The 20,639-nt window shown below is 43.9% G+C and overlaps 1 protein-coding gene across 1 annotated transcript in view; it reads left to right on the top strand.

The window, feature by feature from the left end:
* dntt (deoxynucleotidyltransferase, terminal) overlaps nt 1–20,639 on the top strand; it is a 112,195-nt gene that overhangs the window by 55,485 nt on the left and 36,071 nt on the right. The window contains 2 exon segments of the mRNA XM_061690266.1: nt 7,618–7,866; nt 8,187–8,270. Of these exon segments, the coding sequence (XP_061546250.1) occupies nt 7,618–7,866; nt 8,187–8,270 (333 nt within the window).

Genomic DNA, 20,639 nt, shown 5'->3' with positions numbered 1-20,639 from the left:
AACCAACATTACAACATGACAGAAATAATGGGTGCTAACTTACTGTAATTAAATTACTTTGTTGTAATTAAATTACTTCACACACACCGAAACTTTAGAGCATGATACGACAAGGCCAGCATGTTTACGTACAACCGTTAGTGCTAGCACTAGCTTGCGAGGCTACATAATGTTTTGTTGTGGTTGGCTGATTGCGAGCGGTATCATATTAAAAGTACGTGAACAAACCTCAAGCAAGCCTTTAAACCAGGGGTGCCCAAACTTTTTGGCTCAGGGGCCACATTGCCGTAAAAAAATTGTCATGCGGGCCAGCATTAATTTTACATCCTACCGACGAGGGGAATGCTTTTTTGTATTTTTATTTTACTGTTTTACTATGCTGTCTGCTGCTAGGTAGATCTTATAACTGCCTGACCTGGATAAATGAAGGTTAAAATAAAAATTAATGAAATGCAAAATAAAGTATTTTTATGAAATTTGACTCAAACTCAAACTTTATTCATCAGAATCAACAAACAACATGTTTGCATTAATGTGAAGGGTGATACTGAGATCTCGACTGCAGTAAATGAGGCAGGTCTGACTCAAAAGCGGTGGTTTTAATGCGCAAGATGTCACGCAGGTGGGAGTCACTTAGTCTTGTCCTCACGCGGTTCTTATTCATGTTCATGACTGAGAATGTCTTCTCACACAAGTATGTCGAGCCAAACAAGCTCAACATTTTCTTAGCAAATGTACGAATCTCTTGGAACCTGTCTTTATCCAGCTGCTGGTAAAAGTTGACAAGAGGGAGTTGTTGGTACCGGCTGCGACACTCTGTGTCACACTGCAGCTCCAACTGCAGGTGGGCTGGAACGTCACTGAGATCCACGGAAACGGTTTGGCACATAGAACTTTTTGGTGAATACTACAATGGAGTTTTATAGCTTTACCTCCTTCGCTTACTTTGTGACACACTAGGGTTGATAATCCACTGTGCTCGCCAACCATGGCAGGTGCGCCATCCGTAATAATCCCTGTGATTTTATTCCACTAATAATCCCTGTGATTTTATTCCACTTTATGTCATGTACGGCGGAACAAACAGAAGCAAATAAATCTTTCCCTCTTGTTTGGTCCTTTAGGCTCTGGAGGTCAAGTAGCTCTTCACGCACGTTCATTTCACTGTCCACTCCTCTAAAAGTAATCAGTAACTGAGCGCTGTCGGATGCATCCGTGCTTTCGTCACAGGCTCACGAAAAAAATTCAAACTCCACTCCTTTTGTGTCCAACTGTCTCTTAATATCAGAAGAAACTTCTTCGATCCTTCGTGACACAGTGCTACGAGCCAGGAAAACATTGGCAAACTGTTCCTCTTTCTCAGGACAAATGTTCTCCACCATTTTCATCACACAGTCTTTAATAAATTCACCCTCAGTAAAAGGTTTGCAGTGCTTGGCAATCAGCGTTGCCACCTCATAGCTTGCCTTTGTTGTATTTTCATTCGACTCACTGGCTCTTGTGAAAAAGTATTGCTGTGTCATTAAACCAGCTTCCAGTTGCTTCAATTTTTCACTGCGTTCGGTCCCAGTTAGCTTGTCGTAATTAGCATGTTCCGACTGGTCGTGCCTCTTTATATTGAACTCCTTGAACACAGCCACAGAAAGTAAAGAATGGTTCAAAATAAATAATCTATGCAGTGCAACAATCAATTTTTATTATAAACGTGCATGATTGCATCTGTGCCGTTGATAGTCAAAGTGAAAGGGTCACACTTCCTTTAGACACATACTGTAATCTTCGTAGCATTTGGTGATAAAACTAAGGTCATCATCACCATGCTGGAATGAAACAAAAACTGCCCTGAAGTAATTTAAATGTAATCACTGCCTGAGAAGGACCAGACCCAAGAAAAAAGATTATTTTATCGGTATAGAGAGAAATTTAGGAATTATTAACAACGGAGGGAATTAAAGTTGAGAAGAAGGTGGGAGCAAGGCCCAAAAGTGCCTTTTTGGTTTTGGACCGAAATACTTTTTCCATGCACAAGCGTGTACACCTCAGAGTAAAGAATCATTTATGAATAAAAAGCAATGCCCATTGCCGAATATCCAGTTGAATTGACTGGGAGGTCATTTTATTACACACAACACTCCACTCACGTTTGATAATGACATAGTGCGATAAGTCAATCATAATTGTGAAATAAGCATAAATGTTACATAACACATACATTCAACAAACTACTAGTAACATAAACATACATTAATAACAAAGACATCTTTTTTACTGTAATAATTCAAGTTTGCATGTCTCAATGAATTATGGGAACCGCATGGTTTTTCTATCATCATTCTAGCGCCTACTAGCCCAAACGGAGCGTCACTGTTGTCACCCAACGTCGCTGCTTTCCGCTGTGCTTATTCTTAGGCTACTTTGTTAGTTACGGCAAAGAAGAAAGGTGTTATTAGGGTAGGCAACGTTGATAATAAGAACAAACGTTCCTGATGTGACCTCTCAGCAGTGATGTACCTGAACAAGTTCACTGAACGACAGTTCACAAACGAGTTCATATTTTGGGTGAAGTTAGTTTATTTCTGCCTGATGAACATTAACAAGAACGCACTCATTCTGGCGTCTGTGAAACATTTTCCCCAGAAAAATTCATTTTCATTCAAACGTGCCAGTTTTAGTTAGGGACTTCCAGGACAAAAGACGGCTGAACACACTATATACGACCCTTCATACAGCGGCTGTAATAAGTATTTAACACATCCCAATTTTTCTCACTAAATATACTTCCAAAGGTGCTATTAACCTGAAAATTTCACCAGATGTTGGGAACAACACAAATAATTCATACATACAAAGAAAGTAGAACAAATAAGATCAGGAATTAAGTTGTTTGTAAAAATGTGAAATGACACAGAGGAAAAAGTATTGAACACATGAAGAAAGGGAGGTGCAAAAAGGCATGGAAAGCCAAGACAACATCTAAAATCTATCAATAATCAAACAGCAATCCAGCCCCTTGTCAGTGAAAATGAATATCAGTTGGTTCAGTCCTAATTGATGGCCTATAAAAAGGTATCATTGCCAAGGTGTGAGTAAAGACATGATGGATAAGAGCAAAGAGCTGTCTCAAGACCATCACAAAGTAATTGTTGCAAAGCATAACAATGACATTGTTTACAGGCGCATATCCAAGCTTCTGAATGTTCCAGTGAGCACGGTTGGGGCCATAATACGTAAGTGGAAAGCCAATAATACCACCATAAATTTGCCTCGATTAAGTGCTCCTCGAATGCAGCCAAATGGGGGGCACAAGCCAGTGCAAAATGTAGGCCGGTCCCAAACCCGGATAAATGCAGAGGGTTGCGTTAGGAAGGGCATCCGGCTTAAAACTTTGCCAAACAAATATGAGCGTTCAACCAAAGAATTCCATACTGGATTGTTCGTGGCCCAGGTTAACAACGTCTGCCACCGGCGGCGTCAACCTGCAGGGCGCCAGTGGAAATTCAGCTACTGTGGGTCGAAGTAGAAGAGGAAGAAGAAGAGGTGGAAAGCGGGTTCTTTGGCAGAAAGAGAAGAGGCAAGCAGAGAGCCAAGAATTTAATGTGGGGAATTTGTATATTGGGACTATGACAGGAAAATCTCAGGAATTGGTTGACATGACTATTAGGAGAACGGTTGATATATTGTGTGTCCAGGAGACCAGGTGGAAAGGCAGTAAGGCTAGAAGTTTAGGGGCAGGGTTTAAATTATTTTACCGTGGTGTAGATGGGAAGAGATATGGAGTCAGGGTTATTTTAAAAGAAGAGTTGGCTAAGAATGTCTTGGAGAGTATCAGATCGAGTGATGAGGCTGAAACTTGAAATTGAGGGTGTTATGTAAAATGTGATTAGCGGCTATGCCCCACAGGTAGGATGTGACCTCGAGGTGAAAGAGAAATTCTGGAAGGAGCTAGACGAAGTAGTTCTGAGCATCCCAGACAGAGAGAGAGTCGTGATTGGTGCAGATTGTAATGGACATGTCGGTGAAGGAAATAGGGTGATGAAGAAGTAATGGGTAAGTACGGCATCCAGGAAAGGAACTTGGAGGGACAAATGGTGGTAGACTTTGCAAAAAGGATGCAAATGGCTGTAGTGAACACTTTTTTCCATAAGAGGCAGGAACATAGGGTGACGTACAAGAGTGGAGGTAGAAGCACGCAGGTGGATTACATCTTGTGCAGACGATGTAATCTGAAGGAGGTTACCGACTGTAAGGTAGTGGTTGGGGAGAGTGTGGCTAGACAGCATAGGATGGTGGTGTGTAAGATGACTCTGGTGGTGGGGAGGAAGGTTAGGAAGACAAAGCCAGAGCAGAGAACCATGTGGTGGAAGCTGAGACAGGACAAGTGTTGTGCAGCTTTTCGGGAAGAGGTGAGACAGGCTATCGGTGGCCAGGAGCAGCTTCCAGATGACTGGACCACTGCAGCCAAGGTGATCAGAGAGGCAGGCAGGAGAGTACTTAGTGTATCTTCTGGTAGGAAAGGAGAGAAGGAGACTTGGTGGTGGAACCTCACAGTACAGGAAATCATACAAGGAAAAAAGGTTAGCTAAGAAGAAGTGGGACACTGAGAGGACAGAGGAGAGGCGAAAGAAATACATTGAAATGCGACACAGGGCAAAGGTAGAGGTGGCAAAGGCCAAACAAGAGGCATATGATGACATGTATGGCAGGTTGGACACTAAAGAAGGAGAAAAGGATTTATGCAGGTTGGCCAGACAGGGGGATAGAGATGGGAAGGATGTGCAGCAGGTTAGGGTGATTAAGGATAGATATGGAAATATTTTGACTTGAGACAGCAGTGTGCTAGCTAGATGGAAAGAATACTTTGAGGAGTTGATGAATGAGGAAAATGAGAGAGAAGGGAGAGTAGAAGAGGCAAGTGTGGTGGACCAGGAAGTGGCAATGATTAGTAAGGGGGAAGTTGGAAAGGCATTAAAGAGGATGAAAAATGGAAAGGCAGTTGGTCCTGATGACATTGCTGTGGAGGTATGGAAGCATCTAGGAGAGGTGGCTGTGGAGTTTTTGACCATTTGTTCAACACAATTCTAGCAGGTGAGAAGATGCCTGAGGAATGGAGGAAAAGTGTGCTGGTGCCCATTTTTAAGAACAAGGGAGCTGTGGGAACTGTAGAGGAATAAAGTTGATGAGCCACACAATGAAGTTATGGGAAAGAGTAGTGGAGGCTAGACTCAGGACAGAAGTGAGTATTTGCAAGCAACAGTATGGTTTCATGCCTAGAAAGAGTACCACAGATGCAATATTTGCCTTGAGGATGTTGAGCTACATGGTGTTTTTGTAGATCTAGAGAAAGCCTATGACAGAGTACCCAGAGAGGAACTGTGGTACTGCATGCGGAAGTCTGGAGTGGCACAGAAGTATGTTAGAATAATTCAGGACATGTACGAGGGCAGCAGAACAGTGGTGTGCTGTGCTGTAGGTGTGACAGACAATTTTAAAGTGGAGGTGGGACTGCATCAGGGATCAGCCCTGAGCCCCTTCCTGTTTGCGGTGGTGATGGATAGTGTTCTTTGTTAGAAAAATGATTATTTGTACCAGAATGCTTTAGTGAAAAAACTACGATCGCACTGTCATAATATGGAATTTATTTTGTTTTGTATTATAAAAAATGACGAGATAAAATAATTGGTTAATATAGTCAGCCAGAGCTGCTAGAAATGCAGTTATTAATGTTCTTTCACCATCGTTTCTGTCATACTGTTGCGTGTTTTTGTTTCCACATTAAGGACAAGTCATGTCTTTGTTTTAACTCCTCATTTTAAAAAAGACCATTCAAGCAAAGCGGTATGGTGGCCGACTGGTTAGAGCATCAGCCTCAAAATTCTGAGGACCCGGGTTCAATCCCCGGTCCCGCCTGTGTGGAGTTTGCATGTTCTCCCCATGCCTGCGTGGGTTTTCTCCGGGCACTCCAGTTTCCTCCTACATCCCAAAAACATGCATTAATTGGAGACTCTAAATTGCCCGTAGGTGTGAATGTGAGTGCGAATGGTTGTTTGTTTGTATGTGCCCTGCGATTGGCTGGCAACCAGTTCAGGGAATACCCCGCCTCTTGCCCGATGATGGCTGGGATGGGCTCCAGCACGCCCGCGACCCTGGTGAGGAGAAGCGGCTCAGAAAATGGATGGATCAATGGCATTCAAGCAAAGGTTTTGAGATTGTAGGGTGAAAGCTGCAGCTGGCTACTTGTGTGAGCTGAATACTGTAGGTGGCAAAAATGGGACAATTAAATGCCAGTATTTTGAGGGTCATAGCCCATCAGCAACATACAGTATTGGAAAAAAGAAAAAAAAGAACTATGAACTAGATAATTTTTGGAACAGTGACCGGAGTTCAAAGTTTTGAATTATGAACTATGAACTGATCTAGTTAATATTTGGAATGGTGAACTGAACTTTGAACTAAATCGTGGTTCAAAACGAAACAACTTTCCCAACACTGCTTCTCAGTATAAATATACTGTGGTATGACTAAAATGAAAGTAAGTCAATATCATGAAAAAATGAAATGTGACAGGGATAAATAGATTAATTTGGAGACAACTAGACAAAGTAATCTCCCTTTGCATGTTAGCCACCAAGTCATGCGTCCGCCACACATTAAAGAAAATGGAGAGTGCAAAACTGGACTGTACAAGTTATACATCCGTCCATTTTCGATACGGCTTGTCCTATTCAGGGTGCCAGCGAGGTGGAGCCTATCACAGCTGACTTCGGTGGAAATGTGGACTACACCCTTGACTAGTCGCAAGTTCTACTGTACAAGTTACTTATACTGTATACTGTATTTCTACTTGCATGACAGTGACAATGTTATTCATAGCATTAAAAAATGTGCCATGGTCACAGGTTGACAAAAGAAATATTTACATTATAGAACAAAATTGTTACAAGCAGATCACATATTGACCGGAGCTCTGAAATGGATCGGTTCAATGCAGCATACTAAGAATGGGTTAACTTCAAATCTGCAAACTCCATCCATCCATCCATTTTGCTGGAGCCTATCCCAGCTATCATCGGGCAATCGTAGGGCACATACAAACAAACCACCATTCGCACTCACATTCACACCTACGGCTATTTAGAGTTGTCAATCAACCTACCATACATGTTTTTGGGATGTGGGAGGAAACCAGAGTGCCCGGAGAAAACCCACGCAGGCACGGGGAGAACATGCAAACTCCACACAGTCGGGGGCGGACGCTCTAACCAGTCGGATCACCGTGCTGCCAATCTGCAACCTCTGATCCTCATATAAAGTTAATTTAGGCAGTTATAAAGTCATGGGCTTTAGATGAAAGGTGACTTTATCACCTTTCCTGTTAGGACCCCTGGGTTCCCACTTAAGCGAGCAAGACTTGCGGTCCTTTTTTTTTTACTTGTCAAGAGTCCTACAAGAATATCTACTGTATATAGGTAAGACTTTGAAATAAAAAGCACAGTACATAGCAGACTGTGACTGTAATGTCAATGATTATCCTGTATTTACGATGTTAATACTTGGGGGTGGAACAAAAACAAAACAATGTTACATGGTTTTGTGTTCTGAATGTGTTCTCCTCTTTAGGGGATTCTTCTTTACTGCGATTACCAGGCTTCTACTTTTCACGTGTCAAAGCTGCCTTGCCAGAGGTTTGAGGCAATGGACTATTTTGCAAAATGTTTCCTGATCCTGCGATTGGAGGCCAGCCACGTGGACGGAGGTCTCAACTGTGCCGAGGGGGACAAGAGGGGCTGGAGGGCCGTGCGTGTGGACTTGGTATCGCCACCGATGGATCGTTACGCATATGCTCTCCTGGGATGGACTGGGTCTACGGTATGGTACAAACAAACAAAAAAAGAAAAAAAAAGAGAAAAAAAACTGTCATTACAATAATGCTGGAGACAAAATCCAAATCAATAACCACTTTTTCAAAACAAAACTTTGTGGTCCATTTTTGACAAAGCAATTGACTTTTCTACATGACGATGCTTTGCTGGAATGACAAACGTGTGTGCCTGTATATTGTCTCCAATATGTCTTGTTTGTGATGTAAAGCAACAAGATTAATAGTTGTCCATGCAACCATATGTCTTACATTACCATGAAAATCGAGAAAATATTGGTTTTTAACCACTTATTTTCTTTCTCCACAGCAGTTTGACAGAGATCTGAGGAGGTTTGCTCGGTTGGAGAGAAAGATGATTTTGGACAATCATACTCTTTATGACAAAACCAAGGTATCGCACATATCAGAAATACTTACACTGACACAGACACGCTACCAGAAAATAATCTTGGGGTGTTCTTTATGAATTTAGAGGTGAAATCAGTACTAAAGTACTGCTGTAAAATAGCAATTAGTATTTCACAGAATACTGTATCAAATGCTACACTATGCTGTCACTTCAGAATTAAGGTGTTCTACTAGTTCCATTTTATAAAACCCTCACTGTCCATAAACAAAAATGTAATAAATATTGCAAAATCAGCTACCAAAAATATGATCAATGTAGAAAAAGGCTTGTCGGAGCAGTAACCAGCTTGAGCTGCAGATTTTCTTTTGTGTCTTTTGTGACCAAGTGAGACAGTGTACGGGGCTCAGAAAGACTAAAGCCAAGGACTGCTACACCAAGAGTATACATTTATTCTCCATGTATAAATTACTATTACGATTTACATTTGGAACAAGCAATACATGAAAACAAAAATAGAATAACCCCTGGGACTCTGTCACATAAAAAGGTAGTTGGTGAGGAGCTGTATGCATAAAAAAAGCTAAAATACTAATATGACTTAACAACACAAAGGGCCTGCTGTACTAAAGACTTGCTTGCAGACTTGATCACAGCTCCTTTCGACTCTGCATTTTCTTGCATCTTGGTCATTTTAGTGCACTGTGACAAATGGTGTTGGTCTCTCACAGATCAGTTTTTCGAGTGTACTGTCCCAGGTTTTAAACGCAATGTTATGCAGGATGGGCAGATTCCAATTGCCACACACTTGTGATGAATTAAGTCCAACAAAACATAGCTTTTATGTGTTTTTTAGGTCCCGCAATATTATTTAATCGACAGTTTTAGGGGTTTTTTTTTCTACAGAGTAATATATTTGTCTGGCTCTTCCAATAACACCTCCAGTTCCATGAATTCACACTTCCTTTTGCATTTGCGATGCTCTCCTGAATTTTCAACGGTGAAAACCATCAGCGTGACTGAAAGCGCAAGAGCCTCTTTTAAATGTGTCCACTACCTTTTCACCTGTTGCCAAACACGCTACAATCTGTTAGAGTGTGTGAACACGCAATTTCATGCCTGCTATTTGGGCGCTTTGTAAAAGATCACAATCTTACTAGATCAGCGCAATATGCCCACCAACAGCACGGGCAATATGTTAGCATAAACACACAATTTAGCACCCGCTTTTTGGGATGGTGTTAAATCAGGGCCAAAGTGTACTAAATGTCATTAAAAGTCCATTGTTCCACTCTACAAAACCAGTTGGCTGAAGAAGTTTCCAAAAGATAATAATTCATGACCCAACAAGACTATTGTGTAAACTAGGAAAACAAATTATTAACGCCTCTCTTTTTTTACTTCCTCATGTGAAACTGCTCACTGTCCTGGGTATTAAGCATTGATGACTGAAATCTATATTTGAAGTACTATGAGAAAGACCTTCTTAATCACCATTTAAATAAATTAGGGCAATTATTGTTTCAGTGTATACTCCTGAGAACCAAGGAAAAAAAGTGTCTTTCAATTTATTTATTTCTGTGGTTTCCTGCCTGCTTGGAGCTAAAACAACAACTCACAATTTAGAGTGTTTAAAAAATATTTTTAAATTAGATTTTACAACATGTCTACTGTAGTTGACAGGAGAACGATTTTACCATAACACAACAAAAATATAACAGGCTGACATGAAAACAAAAATATCAATCTTTTTTTAATAAAACAGAACATTTGGCCTGTGTTTCTGTTAAACTGGTTAACAAAAAACCTATTATATCGTACAGATTGATCTTAAACATGTTGTCCTCTCAAGTCAGGAGGCCTCGGTAGCACAGGTTTCAATGTGTTAGCTTCTCCTCAGTTTCTTGTTTCTTCTTTTCTTCATTAATCAATTATTTGCGATGGTACTCCAGGAAGCAGTTTCTCTTCTTTGTAAGGCAGAGGAACATCTTGCAACTGATGCATCGCATGCATGTTTTGCTGTCAGACCTCTACTGGATCCAGGAATTTATGGTGGCAACATCAAAGAAATGAGTAATCACACGCATGGTCCATTTCTTGATTCTGCTTGCCAAGCGATGAAAGCTCAGCATTCAGTCACAGAGGTCCACACCACCCATGTTGTCATTGTACTCCTTAATGACTGCGGGTCTTCTCACTTGGACCTGGATCTGGACTTTGTCTTGATTCGACCATCTGATGCGTATGCAGTAGAAGCCATCAAAACTGGCTGGTTGTCAAACCATTTTGTGATTGCCAACTCTGGACTTCTCCTGACTATCATCACTGACGATCCCCTCCCTTCTCTTTTCAATTTTTTTGTGATCAGGCAAATGACATGGCTTTGGGACACGTTTTTTTTTGTTATGGTCCTAGTTGCTGGAAGGCCCTTGGCCAGCAATGCATCCATGAGATTAATTGACGTGAAGTAGCGGTCAAAGTACAGCAGACTTCCTGTGGGAACAGTTTCAACCATGCGTACAACTGCCGCTGCCCCAATTCCCAACCTCTTCCCTTGATATGCGATACTTCAAAGTCCAACATCAGACCATCAGGCGAAGCAAGGACAAATACCTTTAAGCCTGTAGGGTATGGCTTACATGGAACAAATTGCCTGATGGGACAGCGGCCTGTAAAAGGGATCATTTGCTCATCGATGCAGACTTTTCCTGGTTTCAGGAGGTTAAGGCAGCCTTGCCTTACTCTGTCCAGAAGAGGCCTGACTCTCCAAAGAATGTCTTTCTTCTTTGTTTCCTCTGTTGCATCCAGGTCATTGATAATCTTCAGTGAGTTTCTCAATTTGAAGAACCTGTTCCTTGTCATTTTTTGGCTTATTATTACTTATTATCTTATTACTTACTATTACATATCTTAAATATCCATCTATCGAGTTATCATATGTGATGGTCTTGGCCCACAGAGGACGATGGTTTTCTTGTTCATGTGTGTCTGTTAGATAATCTGATAAGTCTCCTGCCTCTTCTTCTGAGCTTTCTCTCTCTTCTCCAGCATAAGCAAGCTCATTGTTTGCATTTTCTTCATCTGACAATTCCAGAACTGAATTTTCTTACAATTATTTGGTACAAAATTTGCCTCACTTCTGCCTCCTACAATAGTGTCACAAATAAAGAGGTTGAAATAAATAATTATAACCTTATCTATCTATCTATCTATCTATCTATCTATCTATCTATCTATCTATCTATCTATCTATCTATCTATCTATCTATCTATCTATCTATCTATCTATCTATCTATCTATCTATCATTATTTTATTCAGAGAATACATTCAGCTTGTTTATTACGCCACGAAGAAATATGTTTTGGGGCAGAAAATGGATTGTAAACAAAGAACTTGAAAGCTACTTAGTTATTAGCTAACACTATCAAATCATCCTCATGTCCATTACAGTAGACATTTATAAAAGTGCTATTATTTTTCCGAACAAAAAGTTCAACTGAACTCTGACTCCAAATTATGACTCATAACATGTTCATAAACAAAAATATATGATTGCCTTTGGTGAAAAAACATTATCTTAACAATATTTAACTTGGCGGCACGGTGGACGACTGGTTAGAGCGTCTGCCTCACAGTACTGAGGACCAGGGTTCAATCCCCGGCCCCACCTGTGTGGAGTTTCCATGTTCTCCCCGTGCCTGCGTGGGTTTTCGCCGGGCACTCCGGTTTCCTCCCACATCTCAAAAACATGTATGGTAGATTAATTGACAACTCTAAATTTCCCGTAGGTGTGAATGTGACTGTGAATGGTTGTTTGTTTGTGCTGGCAACGAGTTCAGGGTGTACCCCGCCTCCTGCCCGATGATAGCTGGGATAGGCTCCAAAACAACATTCTATATCACGCTAAATGATGCATATCGTGCTATCCCCCGTGCAGCTCTGGGCTCGTCTGATCACTGCTTAATTCACTTAATTCCAATTTACAGGCAAAAGCTTAAATGTGCAAAGCCTGTGGTGAAAACAGTGAAGAATTGGGCCAATGACGCAAAGTCACAACTTCAAGACTGTTCAGACTGCACAGATCGGAGTGAGTCTTCAACTGGCACCCTGGATGACTATACGGACACTGTTACATCCTATATCAGATTCTGTGTAGATGTGTGTGTATCAACAAAGACAGTCCAGTCCGCGTGTTCAATGCCAATAAGCCATGTGGTTCACTGCCAAACCTACGCAACTTTGCAAGGCAAAGGAGGACACCAATCAAAGTGGGGATCGAGCCCTGTATAATTGCGCTAAAAACCAGCTGACTAAAGAAATTAACATCGCAAATAGAAATTATGCAGGAAAGCTAGAAAAACAGTTTACCGCTAACGACTCTAAGTCAGTCTGGCGTGGATTACAATTGCTAACCAACTACGAGCGACCATCCCCCCCAAGCAGAGAACAATAAAGAACTAGCTGACGACTTGAACACCTTCTGCTGAAGATTTGAAAAGGATACTTTCACACCCCACACCCACCCAACTGCACCACCGACCACCACCACACATCTGACTCCCCCTCTTGTGTTGACCATCCACAAGCAGGATGTGAGATGCATCTTTAAACAACAAAAGAGCAACAAAGTGGCAGGCCAGCCTTGTTTCTCCGTCCTTCCTCAAAGTCTGCACGGACCAGCTCACTCCAGTCTTCACACAGCTCTTCAATAGATGTCTGGAACTCTGTGAAGTACCATCCTGTTTCAAATGCTCCACCATCATCCCAGTCCCCAAGAATCCTGCAATCTCAGGTCTGAATGACTGCAGGCCTGTCGCTAGGGTTGGGCATTGAGAATCGAGAACCGATTGAAACCGGGACAAACGTCCCGTTTCTCCTGGAATAATTAAAATTTAAAGATTTCGTGTCCCGGTCTCGATGCCGAGTGTGTTTCACCACATTTGAAGATGTGGTGAAAACCAATGAAGACGCGGAGAAAACCAAGAAGAACGCATACAAAGAGGTGCTTGTGCCCAACAGCGGCGGCGACGAACAAAAGTGTGTCTTAATTTTGTTAAAAATGAATGACCAGTCGTCTTAGTGCAATACTTGGAATAAGATTATACTGCGCAAAGGAGGCTTCCACGATGTGTAGCGTCTGACACGCTACGAGCCTCAGCCTACACCGCGCGGAGCTTTCATTTAAGTCAACTCTCCGTCAATTGGGTGAGTGAAACAAAAAAATACGTCTATGAGTGAAACAATAAAATAATAAAATACCAACATTGAGACAGCTAACAAGGTAAACGGTTGGTTGGACTTTCGCACTGATGGGTTTTAGTGTTTATTTTATTCTACAAACCAACGTAAGATCCGATGACAGAAAAAAAAAGCTTAACATTGAGCTAAAAATTCACCGTACCAACTTTACATCACAATGAATTGTGACAAAATTCACAAAAACATTCTCTCACAGTATCACAAACACTAACCTTGTGCCTCATTGGTGGGTAAGGACAGTAATCGTTTTATACCATTATTATTCCATCGAATAAAAAATAAAAAAATCCCCGGTGGTGTGTAAAGTTACTTTTTGTGCCAAAATGTTGAGTTCTGGTGTGTACCCTTCAAAATAAAAGGCTACAATCTCAAAACAGGAAGTCAAGTGAAAAAATGTAAACCATTTGATGTGATTAAAAAAAAAAAACAAAAAAAAAACTGAGCAATAAAGTTTACTAGTTATCTGGTAATGCCGGAACATTACTTTCTTTTTTGTTTTTTTTTGTTTTTTGACAATTGTGCAAAACGTCCTCTTGCACTTAGAGCAGTTCGAATGACTATTATTGCAATAGTCCGGTGCAATGACCATTGTGCAAAGGGCGCCGAGACTTCAAGCGAGTAGTACGATAATCTGGGACAATGTTGATTGTGCAAATGTTGCAGATACTCCTCAATCAGTGTGCAAATGGAGCAGATGCTACTCTGGCATGAGTGGCCAGTATTGGTCAACAACAGATATGCAAATAGTGCAGCGTGGTGAGACGACTACAGTGAGTGCATGAGTAATATATAATTGGCCCGACAGAAATGTGACAACAAACACAAGACAAAATATTGCCAGCATGTTGCAATGCAATTGTAGGTTAGGTGTTTAAGAAGTTGATTGCAAGAGGGAAGATGCTCTTGGAATGTCTGCTAGATCTAGTTTGCATTGATCGGTAGCACCTACTTGAGGGAAGGAGCTGGAAGAGCCGGTGACCGGGATGTGAAGGGTCCGAGAGGATTTTGCACGCTCTTGTCTTAGTTCTGGCAGTGTGCAAGTCCTCAAGTGTGGGTAGGGGGGTACCGACAATCCTTTCAGCACTTTTGATTGTCCGTTGCAGTCTGAGTTTGTCCTTTTTTGTAGCAGCACCAAACCAGACTGTGATGGAAGAACAGTGGACTGATTCGATGACCGCTGTGTAGAACTGCCTCAGCAGCTCCTGTGGCAGGCCGTGCTTTCTCAGAAGCCGCAGGAAGTACATCCTCTGCTGGGCCTTTTTGAGGACGGAGTTGATGTTGATCGCCCACTTCAGGTCCTTGAGAGACTGTAATTCTCAGGAACTTGAAGGTCTTGACAGTTGACACAAGGCAGCTGGACAGTGTGAAGGGCAGCTGTGGCGAAGGATGCCTCCTGAAGTCCACGATCATCTCTACAGTCTTGAGCGTGTACAGCTCCAGGTTATGTCGGCCGCACCACAGTTCCAGCCGCTCCACTTCCTGTCGATATGCACACTCGTCACCGTCCCTGATGAGGCCGATGACATTGGTGTCATCTGCAAACTTCAGGAGTTTAACAGCCGGGTGCGTTGAGGTGCAGTCGTTTGTGTAGAGAGAGATGAGCAGCAGAGAGAAGACACAACCTTGGGATGCCCCGGTGCTGATGCTGCGTGTGGATGAGGTGGCCTCCCCCAGCCTCACCTCCTGTGTCCTGCCCGTCAGGAAGCTGTAAATCCACTGGCAGATGGCAGGTGAGATATTGAGGCCACCAAACCGGACCTCCTCTACACCTCGGCTGCGCCTTGAAAGTCTGTCTGTAAAAGTTATGAACAGAATCGGTGAAAAAGGGCAGCCTTGGCGTAGTCCAACCCTCACCGGGAACGAGTCCGACTTACTGCCGGATATCCGGACCAAACTCTGACTCCGGTCGTACAGGGGCCGAACAGCCCATATTAGGAGGTTCGGTACCCCATACTCCTGAAGCACCCCCCACAGGGACACAGTTGAACGTCTTCTCCAAGTCCACAAAACACATGTAGACTGGTTGGGCAAACTCCCATGCACCCTCGAGGACCCTGCCAAGGGTGTAGAGGTGGTCCACTGTTCCACGGCCTGGACGAAAACCACACTGCTCCTCCCGGATCTGAGATTCGACTTCCCAACGCACCCTCCTCTCCAGCACCCCTGAATAGACTTTACCAGGGAGGCTGAGGAGTGTGATCCACCTGTAGTTGGAACACACCTCCGGTCCCCCTTCTTAAAAAGAGGGGCCACAACCCCAGTCTGCCAATCCAGAGGCACCGTCCCCGATGTCCATGCAATGTTGCAGAGGCATGTCAACCAGGACAGCCCCACCATATCCAGAGCCTTTAGGAACTCCGGGCAAATCTCATCCACCCCCGGGGCCTTGCCACCGAGGAGCTTTTTAACCACCTCGGTCACCTCAACCCCATAGATAGGAGAGCCCGCCTCAGACAATCCAGACTCTGCTCCCTCATGGGAAGGCAGTGTCGGTGGAATTGAGGAGGTCTTCAAAGTATTCTCCCCATCGTCCCGAGTCGAGGTCACCAGCGCCCCATCCCCACTATACACAGTGTTGATGGTGCACTGCTTCCCCCTTCTGAGACGCCGGATGGTGGACGAGAATTTCCTCAAAGCCATCCGGAAGTCTTTCTCCATGACCTCACCGAATTCCTCCCATACCCGAGTTTTTGCTTCAGCGACCACCAAAGCTGCATTCCGCTTGGCCAGCCGGTACCCATTAGCTGCCTCAGGAGTCCCACAGACCAAAAAGGCCCGATAGCAATCCTTCTTCAGCTTGACGCCATCCCTCACCATTGGTGTTCACCAACGGGTTCGGGGATTGTCGCCATGACAGGCACCGACCACCTTATGCCCACAGCTCCGGTCGGCCGCCTCAGCAATGGAGGCGCGGAACATGGTCCACTCGGACTCGATGTCCCCCACCTCCCCCGGAACATAAGCAAAGTTCTGTCGGAGGAGGGAGTTAAAGCTCAGGGGATTCCGTTCCCAGCAGACCCTCACAATACGTTTGGGGCTGCCACGTCGGACCAGCATCTTCCCCTACCATCGGACCCAACTTACCATCAGACTGGTGATCTGTTGACAGCTCCGCCCCTCTCTTCACCCGATGACAAGTCCGATGACACGACCTACAAAGTCGATCATCGAAGTGTGACCTAGGGCGTCCTGGTGCCAAGTGCACGTGTGGACACCCTTATGCCTGAACATGGTGTTCGTTATGGACAATCCGTGATGAGCACAGAAGTCCAATAACAGAACACCGCTTGGGTTCTGATGGGGTGTGGGGGAGTTCCTCCCAATCAAGCCCTTCCAGGTCTCACCGTCATTGGCTACGTGAGCATTGAAGTCCCCCAGCAGAACGATGGAGTCCCCAGCGGGAGCGCTCTCCACCAACCGATCCAAGGACTCCAAAAAGGGTGGGTACTCTGAACTGCTGTTCGGTGCAAAGGCACAAACAACAGTCAGGACCCGTCCCCCCACCCGAAGGCGGAGGGAGGCTCACCTCTCGTCCACCGGGGTGAACCCCAACGTACAGGCGTCGAGCCGGGGGGGCAATAAGTATATAAGTGTACCCACACCTGCTCTGCGCCTCTCACCGTGGCCATCTCCAGAGTGGAAGAGAGTCAGACCCCTCTAAAGAGGACTGGTACCAGAGCCCAAGCTGTGTGTGGAGGCGAGTCCGACTATATCTAGTCGGAACTTCTTGACCTCACACACCAGCTCGGGCTCCTTCCCTGCCAGAGAGGTGACATTCCACATCCCTAGAGCCAGTTTCTGTAGCCGGGGATCGGATCGTCAAGGTCCCTGCCTTCGGCCACCCCCCAGCTCGCACTTCACCCGACCCCTATGGCCCCTCCCACAGGTGGTGAGCCCATGGTAAGGGGGACCCATGTTACCCTTTCAGGCAACGGGTGCAGGCCCTGGCCACCAGGCACTCGCCTTCGAGCCCCACCTCCAGGCCTGGCTCCAGAGGGGGGCCCCAGTGACCCACGTCCGGGCAAGGGAAAACTGAGTCCGTAGTTTGTCAGTCTTCATTAGGGGCCTTTTAGCTGTGCTTTGCCTGGTCCCTCACCTCGGACCTGTTTTTCATGGGTGACCCTGCCAGGGGCAAAATGCCCCAGAAAACGTAGCTCCTCGGATCATTGGGACACACAAACCCCTCCACCACGATAAGGTGACGGCTCAAGGAGGGGTCTTTAAAAATCCTACCTTTATTTCTCATTAGACCATCTCATTGGTAAATTTCCAACACTGCAGCCACATTTGTAAAAACGCTGTGGGGTGCCTTTAATAGTGTTCACTTCAAATGTTAACAACATAACATGTACTCAAGGATGGACATTTTGGAGAATTATAGTATAGTATTATCATAGTAGATATGGATATCAAAACCATTCAGCACCATTACAGCACAGGTGGTGGCAATCAAGCTGGCTTATTTTTGTTTCGCATGCCTAGGTCGGCCTCCTTCGGTGATTTGTCGACCATGGATACTGCGCCCTAGGAGTTTGAGGTGATGCGACTAGAACATCATCGTTGGTGGCTGGTTAGACCAATGTGCGAGTAGCAGTCTCTGCTGCACAAAGTGCAGAAGTAGTTGGTCGTTGGGGTATGCCTGTGTGCACGTGTCTTACATCTGGCTCTCCTCTCTTCTCCCATGTTCAGTATCTTCTCCTCGCCTGCTTTCAGCTGTTTCTTGAGCAAGCAGTGCCAGCTGCTGCAGTGTCCTCCCAGATCTCTGTTTTGCTATCCAGCGCTTTCATGTCTCGCTTGAAGACATTCTGATATCGCAGCTGTGGGCGGCCCCGGGGTCTTTCGCTGGATGCGAGTTGACCGTAAAAAAGATCCTTTGGGACCCGACCGAGCACTGTCTGTGTTGTCTGAGCAGCGTTATGCAGGCTTTGTACACTGCCATCTTGGTTAGAGTGTAGTGTCAGCTGCCCGAGGGTTGTGGCAGACTTGCCGATCTGTTTGTTGATTTTGACTTCAAGTTGGTAGTTGTTAATAGTAATGGCTGTGGTGTGTCCACATCTTTGACTAGAACGTTGATCTTCTTCATGCTGATGATTAGTCCAGTCTTTGCAGGCATGGGAGAATTTATCCAACAGACACTGTAGATCTTGTTCAGTGTGTAAGGTGACTGCTGCGTCATCAGCAAAGAGCATGTCTCTGATGATGATCACACGCTCGTTGGTTTTTGCTTTGAGTCTAGCAATCTTATAGAGGCTGCCGTCTGATCTTGTGTGCATGTCCACCCCTTTAGCTGAGTTCCTAAAAGCATGTTTCCGACGGAGGGAGGATGCCAAGGAGGGTTGGAGCAAGGATGCAGCCTTGCTTCACGCTGCGTTTGATGTTTGTACTGGATGGTTGCCTTCATACCGTCATCTGATCATACTGTGAAGCTTCGGGGGGCATCCGATGTTTAGGAGAAGGCATGAATACATGTGCTCATAAACATACGTTGATGTATGTACTGAAAGCAAGACTAACTTTACACTCATCATGTCATATACTTGGAAAATGTAATGTGAACAACAAACAAAGAACTCTGCAGTCATGAGCAGTTTTGATTTATAAAAAAAAAATAACTTCCTGCACACAGCTTTTTCATTTGTCTTTGTCTAACAGAAACAATTTAAGAAGCAAAAAAATATGCTACAACTCCACAGCAGAACTCAATGGACATTTTATACAACAGACAAGAAAAAAAAATTATTGGCGACAATCTTGCATCAGTCATCTCTGAGGCTTGTGTTGACACTCTCATTGCAACCTTTCTTTGAATCTTATCTCATTTACAATGCATGCAACAGCACGGCTGTTTTCAAGCGTAGAGAGGCAACGGATAAAGTGTATCAGCATGCTGATTGACATGGGTCCCACCCTGTCACTGCAATGTCCCATCAGCCGCTCCCTTGGGAAAGAGGTCAGGTTCTCGGGCTCACGGGGCGGCAGCTTCATGACAGTTTTATACACAACTAGCCAACTCAGATGGTGTTTATTAAAATGCAAGGACAAAACCAGACCTGCTGACAGTGCAGCCATCCGTGCATTTAAATGGACAGTAGAAGTCACGCATAAACATGCTTATATTAGAACAATGTATGAGCTGGATGTTAGAAATCAGATAAAATGGACAAGATGGATGCATTGCTCTTGTACCTGCAAGTGAAAGTGGAAGAAACTGAAGTTGGCCATACCTTTTCAGCTGAAACAGCTTCCACTCTTCTGGGAAGACAAATATATCCATAAAAAGACTTAAATGACTGTCTTATAAAATGCTTAAAAAAGATCAGAAATAACAGCACTATACTCAATCTAATGATCTCCCCATTAAGTACTGGCTCCGGGGGAATCTTGACAAGGCTTGCAACTGGCATAGAGAGATACAATAACTTGGGGTTCATGCACAGTAAATTGGGATCCACTTTTAAATCTGTTTTTGCATAGGTTAAAATAATGTCAACTGAAGACATATGAAAACAGTAGTGAAAAATGGCACAAATTACCAAACATGATCCCTGCACATGGGTTACCCGTATATCTAGGAATTCCTCAACACAATAACACCTTAAAAAATAAAATAAGATGACTATGGCCTACGCGAAGGTTATGGTCAGTGGAGCATTTCCTCCCTTGAATCAACAGCAAGCCGCATTTAGCTGAGCTAAATTTGTATTGCCTTAACCATTCCTTTTGCTGCAAATACTCCCACTGTCAAATCCTATAATCTGGCAAATTGACAGGTTACAGAAATGTTGCTGTGTGCTGTCTCTGGAAATAAGGGATCAAAGAAGAAACTTAATTTGAAACACGTGTTGTTGTTGGAGGAAATTGTAAGATGTGGCAATTTTGACATAATGTAAGAAACCAAATGATCAAATCAGTTCATGCTCATTGAGTATTGAGTACATTCTTATACAAACACAAACTGCAACTTAGGTAACCACCCATCCATCCATTCTCAATACTGCTTATCCTGTTCAGGGTCACGGGCTGCTGGGGCTTATTCCAGCTGATTTTGGGGCGAAAGACGGACTACACCCTGAACTCGTTGCCAGTCAGTCACAGGGCACAAACTTAAGAAACCTTTGATCAAATTTGTACATGGGCTGAGAGTAGTAGAGTG

The sequence above is a fragment of the Phycodurus eques genome, chromosome 11 (genome assembly GCF_024500275.1).
Source record: "Phycodurus eques isolate BA_2022a chromosome 11, UOR_Pequ_1.1, whole genome shotgun sequence".
NCBI classification, from domain to species: Eukaryota; Metazoa; Chordata; class Actinopteri; order Syngnathiformes; family Syngnathidae; genus Phycodurus; species Phycodurus eques.
The sequence above is the reverse complement of the archived record's forward strand: the minus strand, read 5'-3'. Positions and strand labels throughout refer to the sequence as shown.